At 41.3% G+C, this 19332-nt stretch overlaps 1 protein-coding gene across 2 annotated transcripts in view; it reads left to right on the plus strand.

Moving 5' to 3' along the window:
* Nucleotides 1-690: 690 nt before the first annotated feature.
* CPM (carboxypeptidase M) overlaps nucleotides 691-19332 on the plus strand; it is a 78551-nt gene continuing 59909 nt past the window's right edge. The window contains exons 1-2 of one of the 2 annotated variants that reach the window (XM_010358747.2): nucleotides 691-840; nucleotides 1585-1747. In XM_010358747.2, the coding sequence (XP_010357049.1) occupies nucleotides 1588-1747 (160 nt within the window). In that variant the 5' untranslated portion in view covers nucleotides 691-840; nucleotides 1585-1587. Of the gene's footprint in view, nucleotides 841-1234; nucleotides 1287-1584; nucleotides 1748-19332 lie in introns of those variants that run through there. The other variant, XM_010358746.2, reaches the window with a different exon arrangement.

The following is a 19332-nucleotide window of genomic DNA, read 5'->3' on the forward strand; positions in this document are numbered from 1 at the left end:
AGGAGCAGGGAATCTAACAGTTCTCAGCTCTTGAAGGCACATTAGATTCATTCAAGGTCCTCTTTAAAAATACACTTTCTTGGGCCTCCATGAGAAAAATTCTATTCAATTAGTCGGGGGCTTGCATCCGTATTTTTAGTCTGTAAAAGAGGAATGTTATCTGAAATCAGTGGTTTTCAAACTTTTTGTATCCCCCGGACCTTGACAGGGGCCCCAATACCCTGACACAGTTACTTAGAATCCAGGAGAGAGGGGGAGAGAAGAGGGGAGAGGGGGAGAGAGAGACGGGGAGAGAGAGAGGTGGAAAGAGAAGGGGGGAGACAGAGACGGGGGGGGGGGCGGGGAGAGAGAGAGAATGAGAATGATATTTTAGAGAGGTAAAAAGGGTTGGCCTTCGCCACAAACCACCTTTCAGGTTTAAGTGAAGTCTTCGTTCTCTCTCGTGCAGAGACCATGCCATCCTTCCAGAAATGAGCATTTTAGGACGAGAGACCTGGAATTGGCCTAAGACTCAGGTGCAGGTGGGGGAAGCATCGGATTTACAACAGTGGTCCTGCCTTCTTCCATGTGACTTCCAGTTTTAAATTCAATTCTAATTTACTCAAATCCCACCCACTATGTAAATTTGTAGGAAAATGTCCTGCGCTCTGCACTTTGTGGCATTTAAAACTTTCACACACCCGCGCGTTCTTTCTTGAAGCCCCGCGATTGCTGAGCCTCGCTGGGCAGCTTGGCACCGCTGGGAGCTTGGCTCGCCCTGCCGGGGCCGACACCGCCCATCCCGCAGGAGCCCGCGTGGGGCTCAGGGCACCCAGGACTCCGGACGCGTCCCGGCTCCAGGTGGGCCCCGGCACCGCCAACCGCAGGAAACCGGCCGAGTCCTAAACTTCCAAGTGGCTGTAGCCAGCGACAGAGTGTCCCTCAGTGGAGCGCCTTGTGGCTGCCCAGGCCACAGCCATGGCCGAGGCGAGGACACACTTCTACCCTGGGGCGCCAGCAAAGACTGTCCGCCAGCGGCGACTCCATGTCCCGCAGCCCTCCGCCCCGTTCCGCCGCCCGCCCCCCGGTACCGGCAGCAGCGCCACCAAAGGGCACCCCGCGCGGGCGCCGGCTCTGCTAGGTGCGAAGGCGGCTGAGGCCCCGCCCGGAAGGCACCCGCGCGGCTCCGGAGTGGGCTGGAGGGACGAACGGGGGCGGGGCCCAGCCGCTCCCGCCCCCTGACCTGGCTATAACACCCGGCCCCTCTGGGCAGCCGCGGGCGGGTAGAGGTGCGCGCTTGGGACATGGTGAGGCTGGGGGCGCGCGGGGCCGGGCGTAGCTGCGGCAGCTGCTGGGCGGCGGAGGCGCCGGGAGGAGGAGGAGCGGGAGACGCCGGCGGCTGGGTTGAGGGCACCGAGGCTGCCCGTGCTCCTGGTCTCCGGTTGCACGGCTCACTCCCGAAGGTGTTGCTTCCAGCTTTTGCCTCCTTAAAAGGCAGGAAGCGTCAGTGTCGGGAGACCCTGAGACCTGAGTACCGAGCCGTAGCCGGTGATGCCCCCGCCTGCCCTCATGTGTTCTCAGGTTCTTATTTTTATTCATCTCTAGAACATGAACTTCCCGTACCTCTGGCTAGAGCTGTTGCTGCCTTTGGTAGCTGCGCTGGATTTCAACTACCACCACCAGGAAGGGATGGAAGCGTTTTTGAAGACTGTTGCCCAAAACTACAGTTCTATCACTCACTTACACAGTATTGGGAAATCTGTGAAAGGTAGGGTCCGTCTCTGCACACTTTCCCAGACCCTTAGTACTCCCTTTCAATATTCATTAAATATGCCCCAGCTTCCTGTCTGCTCTTCCATGCACCTACTCTGAGTGGCACAGAACGGGTCAACCGGTACCACGCGTGTTGGTTGATTTCTGCTTTTGTTGGGAGGAATAGTAGGAAGAACTGAATTTTACTGGACTTGTCCCTTCTAATTCAGTGTCACTGAGTCCTTTGCATTACTGGAGTTCTGTCTTTTTGGATCTTGCAGACATTGGTTATTTGGGATGTGTGTTTTAGTTCCTTTTCAAGATAAACTCCCAAGTAAGTCCATTTATCCGTTTCAATTCCCCTTTGTGTGGGCTTCTTTAAATATGACTTGGACTGTTAATATCATTTCTTCAAGTCTCTTTTAAACTGAAATAATGCAGTTTTGTTGATAAGATTTCTATGTTATGTGTAATTAGTCTTTATTTAAAGTTATGCAAAACTATCATTTATGCAAGGTTCTTTTAATCTAAGTAGTACAGTTCTGTTGGTTAGATTTGTGTCACGTATAATTAACCCTATGGCTTAAAGTTATGCAAAAAAGTGGTTCTATGATTAAAGGCTGTTTTCAAAATGTATCCATTTGAAGAAGACAATGCTAGATAATGAATATACATTAGTAGTGATTGAAACTCTTCCCAACATTTTCATATTTATCATTAATAATTTATTGTTCTAAGTTAGAAACTACGTAAAGTTATTTTCATTTTTATAGACAGCAAGTTTGAATCAAATAAATTAAATAATTTGTTCAAGGTCTCCCAGATGGTGAATTTTATAGTCAGCACTGGCATCCATTCGGACAAGGCAAATAATTTGATCAGATATCGTTATTCCTTTTTTCTTTCTTTTCTTTTTTCTTTTTTTTTTTTTTTTTTTTTTTTTTTTTTTTTTTTTTTGAGACAGAATCTCACTCTGTTGCCCAGGCTGGAGTGCAGTGGTGCGATCTCAGCTCACTGCAACCTCCACCTCCCGGGTTCGAGCAATTCTCCTGCCTCAGTCTCCCGAGTAGCTGGGATTACAGGAATGCACCACCACACCTGGCTAATTTTTTTGTATTTTTAGTAGAGACAGAGTTTCACCATATTGGCCAGGCTGGTCTCGAATTCCTGACCTTGTGATCCTCCTGCCTCGGCCTCCCAAAGTGCTGGGATTATAGGCGTGAGCCAAAGTGCCCAGCTGAGATATCGTTATTACTTAATCATCTTTTATTATCCTGATGTTCCCAAAGAGGTTACCAGAAAACTTAGTCCTTAAATCAAAAGTTTCAAAAAGTTTATGCAATTTGGATCTCAACTTTTTGTAAGGTGTGTTCAAACTCTGCCTGGATTTTAGCTCTGAGCTTTTGAGTCAATTGAGAGTCTCATAATTACCATATCCTTAATCATTTTTCAAAAAAAAAAATCAAGGCTATGGCTTCTATATTAAAGAAAAAGTATTATATAAATGTATTTATGTACAATGCAAAGTCAACATCCTGGACTGTGTGTAATAGTAACTTTGTTTTTAAACAGCATTGCCAAAGAGTTGGTGCCAGAATTACTCTGTATTACTCTATAATTCAAAATTATAGAGGTTGGGTGTGTGAGAAATCATATCTTGAATCAGCGTACATATTCAGCCTTCTGAAATCATTTTCCCCTAGGGCTAGAGTAGAACAATTTAAAAAGATCTAGGAATACTAATTATATTAATTAAAAAATATATAGAACGCAACCAGCTTGAGTTATTGTTCAGTCATCATTTCAACCACAAGACGATGAGGATGTTGTTAATTTTAAGTACTAAGTGATTTGGTAAGGTTTTGTATTTTCAAACACAATGTGCTTATGACAGTTGGGGGCTCTCTTTCCTAATATGAATCAGCAATTGTGATCTATCCTGCGTGATGTCAAACCACAATCACAGTGAAAGTCAGCAAGCTTAATTTTTTTTTTTTTAATTTTACCTTGTATGCACTCTTCTGGTTAAAGGCTTGAGGAGTTATCATGTAAAAATGAAATCTGGCACTAGTGGTTAAATATTTGTGTTGAATATGTTGCTCTGAATAATAACTCGGATTAAGAAAAATCTCAAATCTGCCATTTGGCTCCAAGTGGTAGATTAAACTGTATGTCAGTAACTGGGAGTCAGTTGCCAAAGTGTCACTGCACATTAGTGTGACAATTGAGAGATGGTGATCCTTTGTTGGTGCTCTTTTTCACTAGATATTTTCCCTAACCATTCTGCCCTCTGGCGTAAGATAAGTTTGCTTAGAAAACAAAATTTATGACCAGGCCCAGTGACTCACACCTGTAATCCCAGCACTTTGGGAGGCTGACGCAGGAGGATCACCTGAGGTCAGGAATTTGAGGCCAGCCTGGCCAACATGCTGAAACATTGTCTCTACTAAAAATACAAAAAATTAGCCAGGCGTGGTGGTGTGTACCTGTGGTTCCCGCTACTAGGGAGGCTGAGGCAGGAGAATAGCATGAACCCAGGAGGCAGAGGTTGCAGTGAGCCAAGATCATGCCACTGCACTCCAGCCTGGGTGACAAGAGTGAAACTCCATCTCAAAATAAAAGAAAATAACACAGAATTTGTTATACATGTGTTATTTATTTATTTATATTACATGTATTAACACGGGCAGTCTTACCCAGAGAGGAAAGTAATATTCCTACATAACCAAATACATGTTTAGCTTTTGTAAAAACTTAAATATATGTGATATGCCTATGTAAATATATGCATATCACATATTTTCTTTGTTGTAATTGTGGATTATATTCTGCTTGTTTTTTCATTTCGTGTTATTTCCTTATATATTTCCATGAATTGACAAAGTCTGCAGATGTGAATTCGTTGCTGTATAGTATTTTATCCTCTTGATTATGTGAATTTTCTTAGTCATTCACCTCTGAGCATCTGTAGAGTTTTTGGTTAACTCTGTTATAAACAGGGATGCTATAAAACCATTGATACCTATCATGATAATTACCTTCTATTATTATTGGTGATTTTTAAAACTTTTTTATTTTGAAACTTTTAAAACCCACACAAAAGTTAAGCACACAGATACCCAGCTTCAGCCATAGTAGACCATATTTCAATTGAGTCTTTTGAAGGAAATCCCACTGCCTCGCAACATAGTAAAGAAAGTCTTAGGTGAAACGAGATGCAAAAAAGTACGGATGACTTAGTTCAGAAAAATCAGAAAAGGTACAGTGTTCATCAGTTTGTTCATTCAATCCTCCATTCAATTAAGGAAGCACCTCCCATTTTTTGCCCCTAACCCCTTTGTCTAGAAGGATGTCTGGCACATAATCAATAATCTATATCTATTTATTTAATGGATGGAATATTTGCTGAGCAAAAGCCATGGGAGGCAAACAAAGATGTGCGTCATTCATTCCCTGCCATTACTGTGAATTTCTCAGAGTAGTCTCTCCACATGTACCCCAAAATTAGTTTAGGAACATTTTATTATTTTTTTTAAAAATGAACCCTTGTGTTGAGAGTTGACTTTCAATAGATAGCAACAGAAGAGCTGCTCTGCTACATACAAAACCCCAAAGGGCCATTTTAAATGAGATTTCCTACTATCTATTTTAAGAATCTTGTCTTGGCTGGGTGTGGTGGTTCATGTCTATAATCCCAGCACTTCAGGAAACCAGCCTGGGCAACATGAGAGACTCCATTAAAAAAAAAAGAAAATTAATTAACCAGGCATAATGGTGCATGCCTGTGGTCCCAGCTACTTGGGAAACTGATGCAGGAGAATCACTTGAGCCTGGGAGTTCAAGGCTGCAGTGGGCCATGATCGTGCCACTGTACTCCAGCCTGGGCTACAGAGCAAGACCCTGTCTCAAAAAAAAAAAAAAAAAACGAATCTTGTCTTGCCTCTTGCTAAGTCTAATCATCATTGTATCTGAATACGGTAGGAGGGATAATAACATCTTCCTTACTAGTAATAATATTATTAGAGATTTTTTAAAGCCAGTCAAATTTAGTAGTCTCTGTTATCAAGTACTTTCCATGTCGTAGATAGTTTAATACATTATTTCAATCTCAGCAACTCAAAGTAGGTGTTATCCTCATTTATAAAACAGGTAAAATGAGGCACAGAGAGGTTAATTAACCTGCTGAAGATCACATAGCTAAGTGTTAGAAGATTCAAACTCAGATCTGCCTGTTTCCCAAGCACCTCTCTGTTCTCTTTTAAAAAGCAGCTTGACACAGATGGGGATGATTCCATGGAAGTTGAGGTCATTAGTACAGGGTTTTAGGATCATGATTTGGGCACATTTGACCTGAAGGTATAGCTTCTACCAAGGATCTAGAGCTGTTCAATTCTGTAGCCATTAGCCACTAAGCAATTGAGGAGTTGAAATATGACTAGACCAAACTGAGATGTGCTAGAAAGTGGCTTTGAAGACTTAATACGAAAAAGGAAAATATTTCACTAATAATATTTTATGTTGATTACATGTTGAAATAATACTATTTTAGATATGTTATATGAGAAATATTTTTTAAAATTAACTTCAAGGCCAAGAGCAGTGGCTCACACCTGTAGTAATCCCAGCACTTTGGGAGGCTGAGGCAGGTGGATCGTCCGAGCTCAGGAGTTTGAGACCAGCCGGGGCAACATGGCAAAACCCCATCTTAACCAAAAATACAAAAAAATTAGCTGGGCACGTTGGCATATGCCTGTCATCCTAGCTACTTGGGAGGCTGAGATGGGAGGATTGCTTGAGCTTGGGAGGTGGAGGTTGCAGTGAGCCAAGATTGTGATTGTGCCACTGCAGTCTAACCTGGGTGACAGAATGAGACCCCCATCTCAAAAATAAATAAATATATAAATAAAATTTAATTTCACCTGTTTCTTTTTACATTATTAATATCACTAGTAGAAGATTAAAATCATATATATGACTTGCATTATATTTTGATCGGACTGTGCTGCTTAGAGTGCAATTTGTTATTATTAATTTTTTCCTGAGTACAAAAGGATTTCTAGTTCATTTAGAAAATTTGGACCATATAAGAAAGCACCAAAAAGAAAATTAAAATCTCACCGTCCAAAGGAAACATTTAGTAGACTGGAATCATACTACACAGTTTTGAGCCTTTTTACCCCCGAGTCAAATATCTTATTTGGTTCATCCATGCAAACATGTTATGTCTAAAACTTGATTTTAAATTTGTTTTGTGTCCTATCAATAGGTATATTATTGTTTATTTAACTTATGCCCACTGGTGAATATTTAGTTCGTTTCTAAACTTTCCCTGTTATAATCAATGCTGTAGTGAACATCCTTGTGGCTAAGACAGCAAAAATCTGAGCACATGCTTTGGAACCACCCTGCCCAAGTTCAAATTCTGGATTCTCAGTTTTGTAGCTACGTGACCAGGGATCTTTAGACCAATTCCTGGCACATAGTAAGTGCTATGTAAAAGCTGCTATTATTATTATGGATACATACCCAAAAAGGAAATTACTAAGTCTAAAGCAGTTTTAAGTATTTGATATACGTACCAAATTGCCTTCCAAAAAGATTGTGTTGATTTATAATCTCTTGGGAAATGCATATTACGAAAAATAAAACAACTCTTCTAAAACTTACACTAGTCATAAATCAATACTATCATTAGAGCTTTGAAAGATGACTGTAGTATGTATTTCTCATTGTTATGTTTTAAGTATGAGGGAGAATTTATTTCTCTTGCATCTTTCCCTAAGAACTCTCACCTTCCCATAATCAACAGACATTTACTGAATTCCTCTACTAGGATTCCTATACCATTTCAGATGTTCAGAAATCTTCCTAACATTAGTTAAGATTCTTGCTCCTAAAAGGAAAGTACTGTGTTTACATACACAGATCTCTCATGATCACTTGCCCTCGACTGGATAGATTTTAGCTGGTGATTTACCCTCAGAAAAGAGCATTGTATGTAAAATTTTGGCACAACACTTGGTCATCCGTCACACTCTGCTCATTTCCCAAATATGCTCGTAAAACCAGTTTGCTTGAGATCCTACATAAATGCCTATTGTGATGCAAATGCTGACATATTGAGGATGAATATCAAGAAAACCACTAAAATCCAGGAGCTTCAGCTATAATATACATGTTTGTGATTTAAAGTTATATGGGTTTAGTAAGCCTTTCCCCTTTAACATAATATGCAGAGTCCCTTTCTGAGACATTTATCAGCTATCAGCCTTATTCTTATTCTTGAAACATTCAGGGTTTCTTAAAGACACTGCCTTTTTTTTTTTTTTTTTGGCACGGAGTCTCGCTCTTTCGCCCAGGCTGGAGTGCAGTATCACAATGTCAGCTCAGTCTGCCTCCCAGGTTCAAGCAATGCTCCTGCCTCAACCTCCTGAGTAGCTAGGATTACAGGCGCCCACCACTGTGCCTGGCTAATTTTCGTATTTTTAGTAGAGACAGGGTTTTACCATGTTGGCCAGGCTAGTCTCGAACTCCTGACCTCGTAATCCGCCCGTCTCAGCCTCCCACAGTGCTGGGATTACAGGTGTGAGCCACTGCACCCCTCCTGTCACTTATCTTTTCATGCTTACATGAAGAATGTAAGTTGTGTTTTCAGTTGTGTTTTTTTTTCAGTAGAGGCAGGGGTCTCACTATGTTGTCCAAGCTGGCCTCGAACTCCTGAGCTCAAGTGATCCTCCTGCCTCAGCGTCCTATAGTGCTGGGATTGCAGGAATGAGCCACTGTGCCCTCCGCCCACAATTTTCTAATGTCCTCCATAGGTGTAAGATGAGCTTACAATTATCTGAGCCTAGAACCAAGCTCTTTTTTTTTTTTTTTTTTTTTGAGACAGAGTCTCGCTCTGTTGCCCAGGCTGGAGTGCAGTGGCTGGATCTCAGCTCACTGCAAGCTCCACCTCCCGGGTTCACACCATTCTCCTGCCTCAGCCTCCTGAGTAGCTGGGACTACAGGCACCCGCCACCTCGCCCAGCTAGTTTTTTTTTTTTTTTTGTATTTTTTAGTAGAGACGGGTTTCACCATGTTAGCCAGGATGATCTCGATCTCCTGACCTTGTGATCCGCCCGTCTCGGCCTCTCAAAGTGCCAGGATTACAGGCTTGAGCCACCGTGCCCGGCCTTACCAAGCTCTTTTTTATATACAAATACAAAATATTTCCCCCCATAGTTTTAATATATACTGAACTTTTCAGGGATGCTACTATATATAAATTGAGGGGAAATTATATTTTGTTTTGCTCTCAACATGACTGAGAGATATTTCATATTCAGAAAATCCTGACAACAGTGACAAAAGAGCCAATGAGTCTGCATTTATAATCCATATGTTCACGGTGCCTCTCAAGTATAGATACAAGCATGTGACTTCTTCATTTGTCTTCCAATGGAATGCCCAAGTTTTTGCATATGGATACCATATTTTATGTAAACTGCTTTCTTTTTTATTTCTGCTTTATATAGTTTGAACACTATATTGATCTTTTGAAATTATGTATGTAAATGTGTTAGAATTGGATGCCAGCATAATAAAATAGAAGTTGCAAAATATTGGATATGAAAACAAGAGGCATCATCTGATAGGGTTAAGAACTATTGGTGTAAAAGCACAAAGAGAGCTGATAAGGACCCACTTCAAGTTCATCCAAAAGATGCTTAGTTTCTGTTCTTAATCCCTGAATGTGTGTGTCTGATGGTAACACTGTGGTGACAGCAGTATCTAGAGTTGAGATGTGATAACTGCCATTAGCCCTGATTCCTCCTTTCAGTTTGTGTGTTTAGAACACCCCTTTCTCTAAGAGTGCAAAGAAAGTAAGATGTTAAAAAAAAACAACCTTAAAGTGAAATTACCCCCAAAAAAACAAAAAACAGAAAACCACACACACACACGCACACACACACACACACACACATGCACACACACACACTATATCAAATACCAACATGCATTTGGGTTAAGGGAAGGAGACTAAGTAAAATTTAGTCAAATCTTTCTGCTTGGATCTAGGCTTGGTCCTGTAGTCCCAGCTACCTGGGAGGCTTACACAGGAGGATCAGCTGAACCCAGGAGTTTGAGGCTGTACTGCACTATGATCGCACCTGTGAACAGCCACTGCGCTCCAGCCTGGGCAACACAGCCAGAGTCTGTCTCTTTAAAAGAAGCAAACAAACAAGCAAACAAACAAAAAACACTTCTATCTAGTGATTTCAAGCAATTGACATTCTTCCTAGAAATTAAATGTAATACTGTATAGTAGTTTGTGAAAAGATTAGTAAATCCTAATTTGAATTTGTGTTAAAATAAAACAGACACAAAATGCACATTAAAAATGTTTCTCATCTCTGTTTTCTGAGGACTGCTCCATGTCACAGGTTTTAAAAACACACATTTTCTATCTGTGACCTTTCACATACATACCTTTGTCAAGCTCAACTGGAGGGCTTAATCTCCACTGCATCAAAAAAAAAAAAAAAAAGCTGCCAACTTCAAACAAATTGCCTTGGAGGTGGCTTCACAGCGTTATCATGCACTTACCCGGAGTTGAAGATAACTACCTTGACAGTGGGGATACAAAGGCAGTAATGATAGTGCTTACTACCCCAGTCTTTAGCCTATCATGGAATTCAGGGGAAGCCAATTAAATAATCCTTCTGTTTGTTTAAAGAACTTTCCATTAGTCGCTTATCCCATTTTAAAATTATTCTGATGCGAATGTGTGAAAACTAGAACCCCACTTAAAAATCACAACTAAAGTAACAAGTATTGTTAGTTATTCAAACACATAACTGAGCCTCCTTTCCCACATAATGCACATGCACATATACAAATACAGGCAGGTGAAATTTAGCATAACATCCTGTTTTTAGAGCAGGAATAAATGTTAGAGACCATTTCATCATTCATTAGGTTAATTGAAACAGTTCAAAATGTTGCTTCCTCCAGAAGCCTTTTTCTATTCCCCTGGGCAGAGTCAGAGTCTCCTTGCACACCTCTTCTCCTCTTGCGCATCTTCTAGTAACTCTATGTGCATATACAGGCCAAAGACCAGGCTTTGTTCAGCCTTTTATCCTAGGCACTAAGATGTGATTATTACATGTAACAGATACTCTCAGGGACAAAGATGAAGAGTTATTATATGCTTATTAAATGAAACATATGAATGCAAATATATTGTATGTAGTATATTAAATAATATATAAGTATATAGGATGTACATTTTTAGATATACTTTTATATTGTTACATATATTGTATGTAAGCTTATCTATATACTTTTATATAGTTACCTATATTGTATGTAAGTACTACAGTTCCTCAAGAAAATGACATTGTTTTCTTATAAACTTTTTGTTAAAATTAGTTTTATATTAGTAGTAAATAATATGATAGCTTAGAGAGGTAGAATTGGGGAACCCCAATTATGCCCCAATTCAAGATAAGTTTCTGGCATGTAGGGAAAAGCCTCAGAGAAGTTAGGAACTTTCAGGCAGTAAAGGACACAATTGAATTATTCACTGGCTAGCCTAAAATGGATCTACCCCCCTCCCTTGCCTTCAGCCCCCCAAAACACTAACCAAACATGCAATGAGAAAAGAGTAATTATAGGAGGTTCACCACCATTATCCTCACGCCTGCCTTCATTAAGAAGTGTTTAGGCCAGGTGCGGTGGCTCACACCTGCAACTCCAGCACTTTGGGAAGCTGAGGTAGGTGGATCACTTGAGGCCAGGAGTGTGAGACCAGCCTGGCCAACATGGTGAAACCCCGTCTCTACTAAAAATACAAAAATTAGTCGGGCATAGTGGCAGGTGCCTGTAATTCCAGCTACCTGGGAGGCTGAGGCAGGAGAATTGCTTGAACCCAGGAGGTGGAGGTTGCAGTGAGCTGAGAGCCGAGATCGCACCACTGCACTCCAACCTGGGTGACAGAGCAAGACTCTGTCTCAAAAAAAAAAAAAGTGTTTAAATAAATGCCTCTGGCTTTATTTAAACAGTCCAGGAATAATTCAAAGGTCTGTCCCAGAATTTTGACAAAGAAAAGAAGGTGGGAGGGATCATGTGAAGAAGGCCTTTGTTCCCCCAAGAGTTAAGCAGGGGCCGGACGCAGTGGCTCAGGCCTATAATCCCAGCACTTTGGGAAGCTGAGGCAGGCCAATCGCATGAGGCCAGGAGTTTGAGACCAGCCTGGCCAACATGGCAAAACCCCATGTGTACTAAAAAAAATACAAAAAAAAAAAAAAAATTACCCAGATGTGGTGGTGTGCACCTGCAATCCCAGCTACTCTGGAGGCTGAGGCAGGAGAATCGCTTGAACCCAGGAGATGGAGGTTACAGTGAGCCGAGATTGTGCCACTGTACTCCAGCCTGGGCAACAGTGAGTCTCTGTCTAAAACAAAAACCAAAACAAACTTAAGCAGAGATATGAAACCCTTCCATTTTAAGTGTCTTTTCCCCCTCCCTACTCAGAAATGTTGTACACATTTTCGGTGAAGGCAGATGATCTAACTATTCTTGCTGTGAGTGGTTCAGAAGGGCACAGCTTTGGAAATACACAGATGAACTGTTGAAGGTAGTTTCATCTTAAGTTTTAGTCCTTGTTAAATATTTATTCCCTTGTCCATTGTTGGTGACTCAGTTGAGCCCACTCTTTAAAATCCTTTTCACAGGGGATACTCACTCTTACGAAAATGTAGACACCTGGAGACATGTGGGAAGCATAGCGTCATTTAACATGTGGCAATTCTACAGCAGTTTTCTCATTGTTTAATTAGAGAGATTTATTTACAACTTGTGTTAGGCTGTTCTTGGGTTGCTAGAAAGAAATAGTGGGTAATTTATAAAGAAAAGAGGTTTAATTGGCTAAGGGTTCTGCAGGCTGCACAAGCGTGGCCCCAGCATCTGTTCAGTTTCTAGGGAGCCATCAGGAGGCTTTTATTCGTGGCAGAAGGTGAAGCAGGACCAGGCATGTCACATGGTGAAAGCAGCAACTAGGTGCCACACACTTTTAAACAACCAGATCTCATGAGAACTCACTCATTATTGTGAGGACAGCACCAAGCCATGAAAGAGCCACTCGCATGACCCAGACGTCTCCCACCAGGCTCCACCTCTAACATGGGGTATGACATTTCAATGTGAAATTTGGGGGAACAAATATCCAAACTATTCATACCTTACTAATAATACTAAATGTGCACAGTTAAATTTCAGATAAAGGTTGTTCAATTGGGGCAGACATTTAATTTTTTCCATTGCTCTTTGGGACTCAGATAAGTAATCTTAGTGTGGTAGAGATAAGCCTCGCTGGTTTATCATTTGTTACTGTAAGTTCCTTTCAATGTATGAAGAAACAGAAAGATAAATTGGGAAATGCCACATTCTAGCCTTAACAAACTTTTTAGTTGGACTTGGCCATCTTTTGAGTTTTAAGAACATGTACTTCTAAGGGTACAAAATGTGTTTCCAAACTCTATGGCATACAGTTCTAGCATAACACCATATCAGTCCATTGCAGAAACTTCCAAACATTTTTTACACTGAGAGCTCTTTGGTCAAATAATTCTTGCTTGGAAGTAAATCCCAGTCTGTGTGTGCCAGGCACTGTATTAGGCTAGAGACAGAGTCGTGAGCAAACAGCCTCTCTGCTCTGATGTTTCTTACACGTGCTAGTGAGGGAGGCAAATGAAAAACAAGGCAAGTTCAGATTCTGATCATTGCTATGAAGCAAATACATAGTTTAACGTAATGGAGAGTGACAGTTACTGTGGAACACAGGTTCCATGAAGACAGGGAAGCTATCCTGTTTGTCACTGTATTTTCAGTGCCTAAAACATAGCAGTTACTGTTTGAGAGAGTGTTGCATGGAAAGAATGATAGGAGGCCTGCCTGAAAAGGTGGTAGGTTGAAGCGGAGATCTTAAAGGTGACAATCAGCTAGATCTTACAGCCTGGTTACAAAGTGCACAACATGCAAGTGATGTGCAAAGGCCTCGAGGTGGAAAGAGTAGAAGAGAAGTGAGACCAGGGTGGCTGGAGCCCGGTGAGCAAGGGGAAAGTGGTCTTTGAAGAAGTTGGAGGGTACGCAGGGGACAGAACATAGAGTGCCTTCTAAGCCAATTCTAAAATTCAGAGTTTGAATTCTGTTCTGAGAATAATGGGAAACCGTTGAAGGGTTTTAAGAAGAGAGTGGTGCAATCTGATGTGGGTTTCAGAAAGATAACTTTAGCTACTGAACACAGAAAATGGCCAGTATAGAAGCAGGGAGAATAATCCAGTTACAGTAATCCTGGCAAATGTTGATGATGGTGATTTGGATTAAGATGTTCTGTTAGGAATGGAGAGAAGTGAAAGGATTGGGAATCTGTTTTGGAAATAAAACCAAGAGTACTTGCCAATGGGTTGAATTGGACTGGATTGGATTGGATTGGAGGAGGAAGGTGTGTGAGCAGAAGAGGAAAATCAAGGATGACGCTTAGGTTTTGTGCTTGACTGAGTGTATGAAGTGTTCTTACGTTAGATGGAAAAAAACTGGAAGAGGACAGGTTTGGGATGAAATCAAGAGCTCTGATTCAGACATTTTCTTTAGAAATTGTGAACTCCTCAGGAGGTATCCAGTGGAGACAGCTGGGTATGTAAGTGGAGCTCAGGAGAGAAATTTGGCTGCAGAAAGAAAGCTGGGAGTCATCAACATAGAGATGGTATTGAAACCTGTGCGACTAATAAAACAATCTAGCAAGAGAGTAGAGATAAAGAAAAGAAGGCCAGAATCGAGCTATAGCACCCTCACACAGTTAGTCTGGTAAAGTAGAAGAGCCAACAATGGAGATGGGAAAAAATCAGTAATGAGGTAGAAGGAAAACTAAGAGTGGTGGCTCAGATGTCAAAAAGGGGAGTGGCTCAAGAAGGCGGATGTTTCGGGGAGTACCATGACCACCTACTAGTGATTTGCTGGAAGGACTCACTCACAACTCAATATAAAATCATATTCAAGGCTAAGATTTATTACAGCAAAGGGTATGGTGCAGGAACAGCAGGATATGGATATATGGTGGCAAAACTAGAGAGGTCAGAGTAGGCTTTCTTGTCCTCTCTCTGCAGGGATCACACGTTTCTCAGGAATGCATGTTTCTCTCCAGCTGTAAACTGTAGAGACATATGCAAAACACCTCCACCCAGGAAAGCCCACTCAAGTCTTAGGAGTTCAGAGCTGGTCAAGGGAACTGGTCGTGTAGCTATGTAACCAGCCAGAATGCAGACCCCAAACTAGGTACTAGCACGCATCAGGAATCTTCACGTTAACTTTATTTTATTTTTATTTATTTTATTTTATTTATTTATTTATTTTTTTGGCGTGGCAACATGTTTAATTCTGTGGCCAAGCTAGCCTGTCTGCAAAGCCTGGCAGACAGCACGTCACCAGGGGCTGCCGCAGAAGCAGGCAGGGGCAACCCTGAAAGGGGTGCAGGCAAAGGCGGGGCCTCCGACATGGCTGCTGGAGGTAGCAGGCCCCAGGCTGGGAGTGCTCAGTAGCCATCGTTAGCCCAGGTAACCTCGTAGTCGGGGTACTTGGCTTTGATTTTCTCAGTTGAAATGGCGTGCTGGGCAGGACCGTAGGCCATGGAGTAGCCGTACACGTGAATCTTCTTGTCCTGGCTCTGGTGGGAGATGCGTCTGCCGCCCAGACACTCACAGTCACAGCCCTGCTTCTGCATGTCGCCCGACACTTTGTCCCACGTTAACTTTAAACAATGATACTGTCTTGATATATTTTGACCACTGCCTTGAGGGCACAAAAATAACATAACTAATTAGTAAGCATTTCAGGGAGTTTAGTGCTCAGGATTTGGGTCAGGGTCATTGCTGTGACTGCAGGTGTTCCCAGAGATAAGCAAGAACTGAGTAAAACATACTGGTTAAGTTAACTCTTTCCTCTCGAGGTCATGCTTAATGTTGAATGCAGGTGAAAGTCAAAACCTGAGAGCCATAAAGTTAATTTCTATATCCCAAAGTATAGTTAGTGAAATTATATTTCTCTCCAGATAGATTCATTACACTTATTTAGTAATCATTTATTGAATGCCTAATATACTTTGTGGCATGTGCTAGCATGAGACTATAGAGGTAAAGAAGTTAGACATGGCCCCTGCCCTGAAGGAGTTGACAATCCAATAAAATGTCATTAGCTGTGTGCGAGAATATGACAGAGGTCTCATGGCTGAGACCTGAAGGATAAAGAGAGATCAGCCAGGTGAAAAGGGAAAGGCAAGGCAATAAATAGCATGCTCAAAGTCCTGGAGGTGAAGGATCATATTGACTTGGAGGAGCAAAAGAAGTTCAGTGTGGCTGGAGGGGAGAGAGGAGAAGGTGAGTTGGGGTAGATTATGGAGGACCTTATACAGGCTGTTAAAGACGTTTTGCTTCATCCACAGGGAGATATAATCATCCTAAGAGTTTTGGCTTGATAGAAAAATGACAGACTTGTTTTCTTGATTGAAAAATTTCTGATAATTTTACAATTAGTTTTACATTGCAACAGAGATTCTCTCTCTCTCTCTCTCTCTCTCTTTTTTTTTTTTTTTTTTTTTGAGACAGGGTCTCACTCTTTTACCCAGGCTGGAGTGCAATGGTGCGATCTTGGCTCACTGCAACCTCCACTTCCCGAGTTCAAGCGATTCTCCTGCCTCGGCCTCCAAGTAGCTGGGACTACAGGCATGTGCCATCACGCCCATGTAATTTTTGTATTTTTAGTAGAGACGAGGTTTCACCATGTTATCCAGGCTGGTCTCGAACTCCTGACCTCATGATCTACCCACCTTGGCCTCCCAAAGTGCTGGGATTACAGGCATGTGCCACCATCTCCAGCCCAGAGATTATCTTTAAGGAATGTGGTGCAGCAGTCATTTCTGGAACAAAAAGTCGTGAGAAATACAAACACACCAGGGAACATAAACCAGAGCACTACAAAATGTAATATTAAGTGTGTAAAAATAATAACAATTCCTGAGAGCTATCAGTGTGAAAAGTTTTAATTTGAATGCCATAATTGAATGGAATTATTTATTTAAACCTTCAAGTGAATTTATTTGTATGTCTAAAACTTATTAGAAATGTTTCAATGGTGATTATATGTAGTTTTCGCTTTTGCTTTCAACAGAGCACAGATCATACAGAAAGGAATGATTTTTTTTTTTTATCAGCAATTTTGGAGACAGATTCTATGAATGTCAACCTTATATAGAAACTGATAAGCATTAATTATTCAGAATGTAAAGTGAAATGCCAGAGTGTTAAGGAACAGACACCTAGATTTAAACATAATTTTGGAATATTGTAATTATTATAAATTACAACCACTTATATTTGAGGTAGTGTGTAACCGCTGTGTGCATGAGCAGGAACTTGAGAGGGAACGTATCCTGGTCTCATTTTCTAGGCAAGCCATTCAAGAGGAGCAAAGAGAATGGGAAAATGAAAGCAATGCCACTGCTGATTATTGAACATCTTTATGTGCCATGCACTGTGCTACGCCCTTTACACATTTTCCTCCTTTAAGCTGTTTAAAAACTCTGTGATAAATTACTTACATTCCCATTTTATAGGCAAGAGCAAATAGATTTTACAGATGAAGAAATTGATGGCCCAGAATGATATCTTGGTAGTTGACAGATTTGGTTCAGTAACCCAAATCTGTCTTTTAGCAATTTATGTATTCATTCAGCAAATATTCATTGAGTTCCTACTGTCTACCAGAACTTTTGTAAGGTGATGCAAAGAGAACAGACCTGGGTGTTCCCCTTTAGGAACTAGGACGGTGGGCCTTACACCCAATTGCCATAATGGGAAAAGCATCGTAGTGGGGCTTTGTTCGTTACAGTGAACAGTGCAGCGTAGGGATGCTTTGTAGCCTGGCCTACGGGGTGCTTGGTTAAATGAGAAAGGCATATCAGGGAAGCTGACGTTTGAACAGAGGTTTGGATGCTACCAGGCAGAGAGATGGAGGTGGTAGGAATTCCAGGTAAAGCGACTGGGAAAACACATGCTGTGCTTGGGCGGCAGGAGCAGTCCAGGGAGGACATGGTAGGATTGTGCTGCAAGAAGCCTTGTTTGCCAAGGAGATGAGACTTCCCTTGTACATACGGCCAAGGATAACAATTTGATGGCGATTTCTAATGTATCTTAGCATCTAAGTTCCCTTAATTTGTTCTCATTGGAAAATACAAAGTTTTAGAAGGCTTTTGTCATTGTGGTTTAGAATAAAAAAAAAAACCAGATTGTTCAAAGAACAGTGATACCTAAGGAAAGTATTTTGACTCACGTAATTTCTCACTAAAATTGGCAATATTTGTAGCCCCATGGGAGCTGTGTTTCCATAGGACATTCTGTTCGCTGTCCTTGGGAAGCCATCTAAAAAAAGAAAAAAACACAATAAAAAGAGGCATTTGGGGATCAGTAATAAAAGTTGTATACTTTATTGAATGTTTTACTGTGTACTAGCTACTTATCCATATTATTTTCAATCCTGACACCAACCCTGTGAATTAGGTAGTATTATCCCTGTTTTACAGATAGGAAAGTGAGGCTTAGAAAAAAGTGACTTGCCTGAGACTACTTAGCCAGTAAGGAGCAGAGCTGGGAATTCAAACCCAGGTCTGTCAGAATTCAAAACCCCAGTTCTTGCAGTCTCTAGAGCCTGGTCTCTAGAGCCTGGAGGCTTCTGTGGAGGTGACCTAGGGCACTTCAGCAGGTGAGGAGACAGAGGACCGTTTGGGGATACATTCCTTAAACCAGAGCAGCTGATTCTATGAATGCCAACCTTATACAGAAACTGACAAACATTAATTTTTCGGAATGTAAAGAAAAATGACAGAGTATCAAGGAACAGACACCTAGATTTAAACATAATTTTGGAATATTGTAATTATTATAAATTACAACCACTTATATTTGAGGTAGTGTGTAACCGCTGTGTGCATGAGCAGGAACTTGAGAGGGAACGTATCCTGGTCTCATTTTCTAGGCAAGCCATTCAAGAGGAGCAAAGAGAATGGGAAAATGAAAGCAATGCCACTGCTGATCATTGAACATCTTTATGCGCCATGCACTGTGCTAGGCCCTTTACACATTTTCCTCCTTTAAATTATGTAAAAACTCTGTGATAAGTTTTTTTAAGTATTCAGACTTTTGTATTAAGTTGGAAAACCAGTACTGGAACCTGGGGGTGGATGTAGGGCAGGGGTCTTCTAATGACTGGCCTTGTGTTCTTTAAGCTCCACTAGCTATCCCACTTTGGAAAGAATGTATGAAACACAGTTGCAATCATGCATACTCCATCTCCAAAGAATGGATTCATTCTTCATGCCATGGTATATTGACTATACTTTTCTGTTTGTAATTACCCAGATTCCAAGCCTGTTTATAGAATTTATACCTGAGGAATGGAATGGGGAGGATTTGAAGAGGCTGCAGTCCTTGAGGTTTTCTTTGATAATAATATCTGTAGCTGCATCAAATACAAATTTGATATTCTATGTATCTGTAACACAGGTCATGTGAC

Source organism: Rhinopithecus roxellana, chromosome 10 (genome assembly GCF_007565055.1).
Source record: "Rhinopithecus roxellana isolate Shanxi Qingling chromosome 10, ASM756505v1, whole genome shotgun sequence".
In the NCBI taxonomy this organism is placed as follows: Eukaryota; Metazoa; Chordata; class Mammalia; order Primates; family Cercopithecidae; genus Rhinopithecus; species Rhinopithecus roxellana.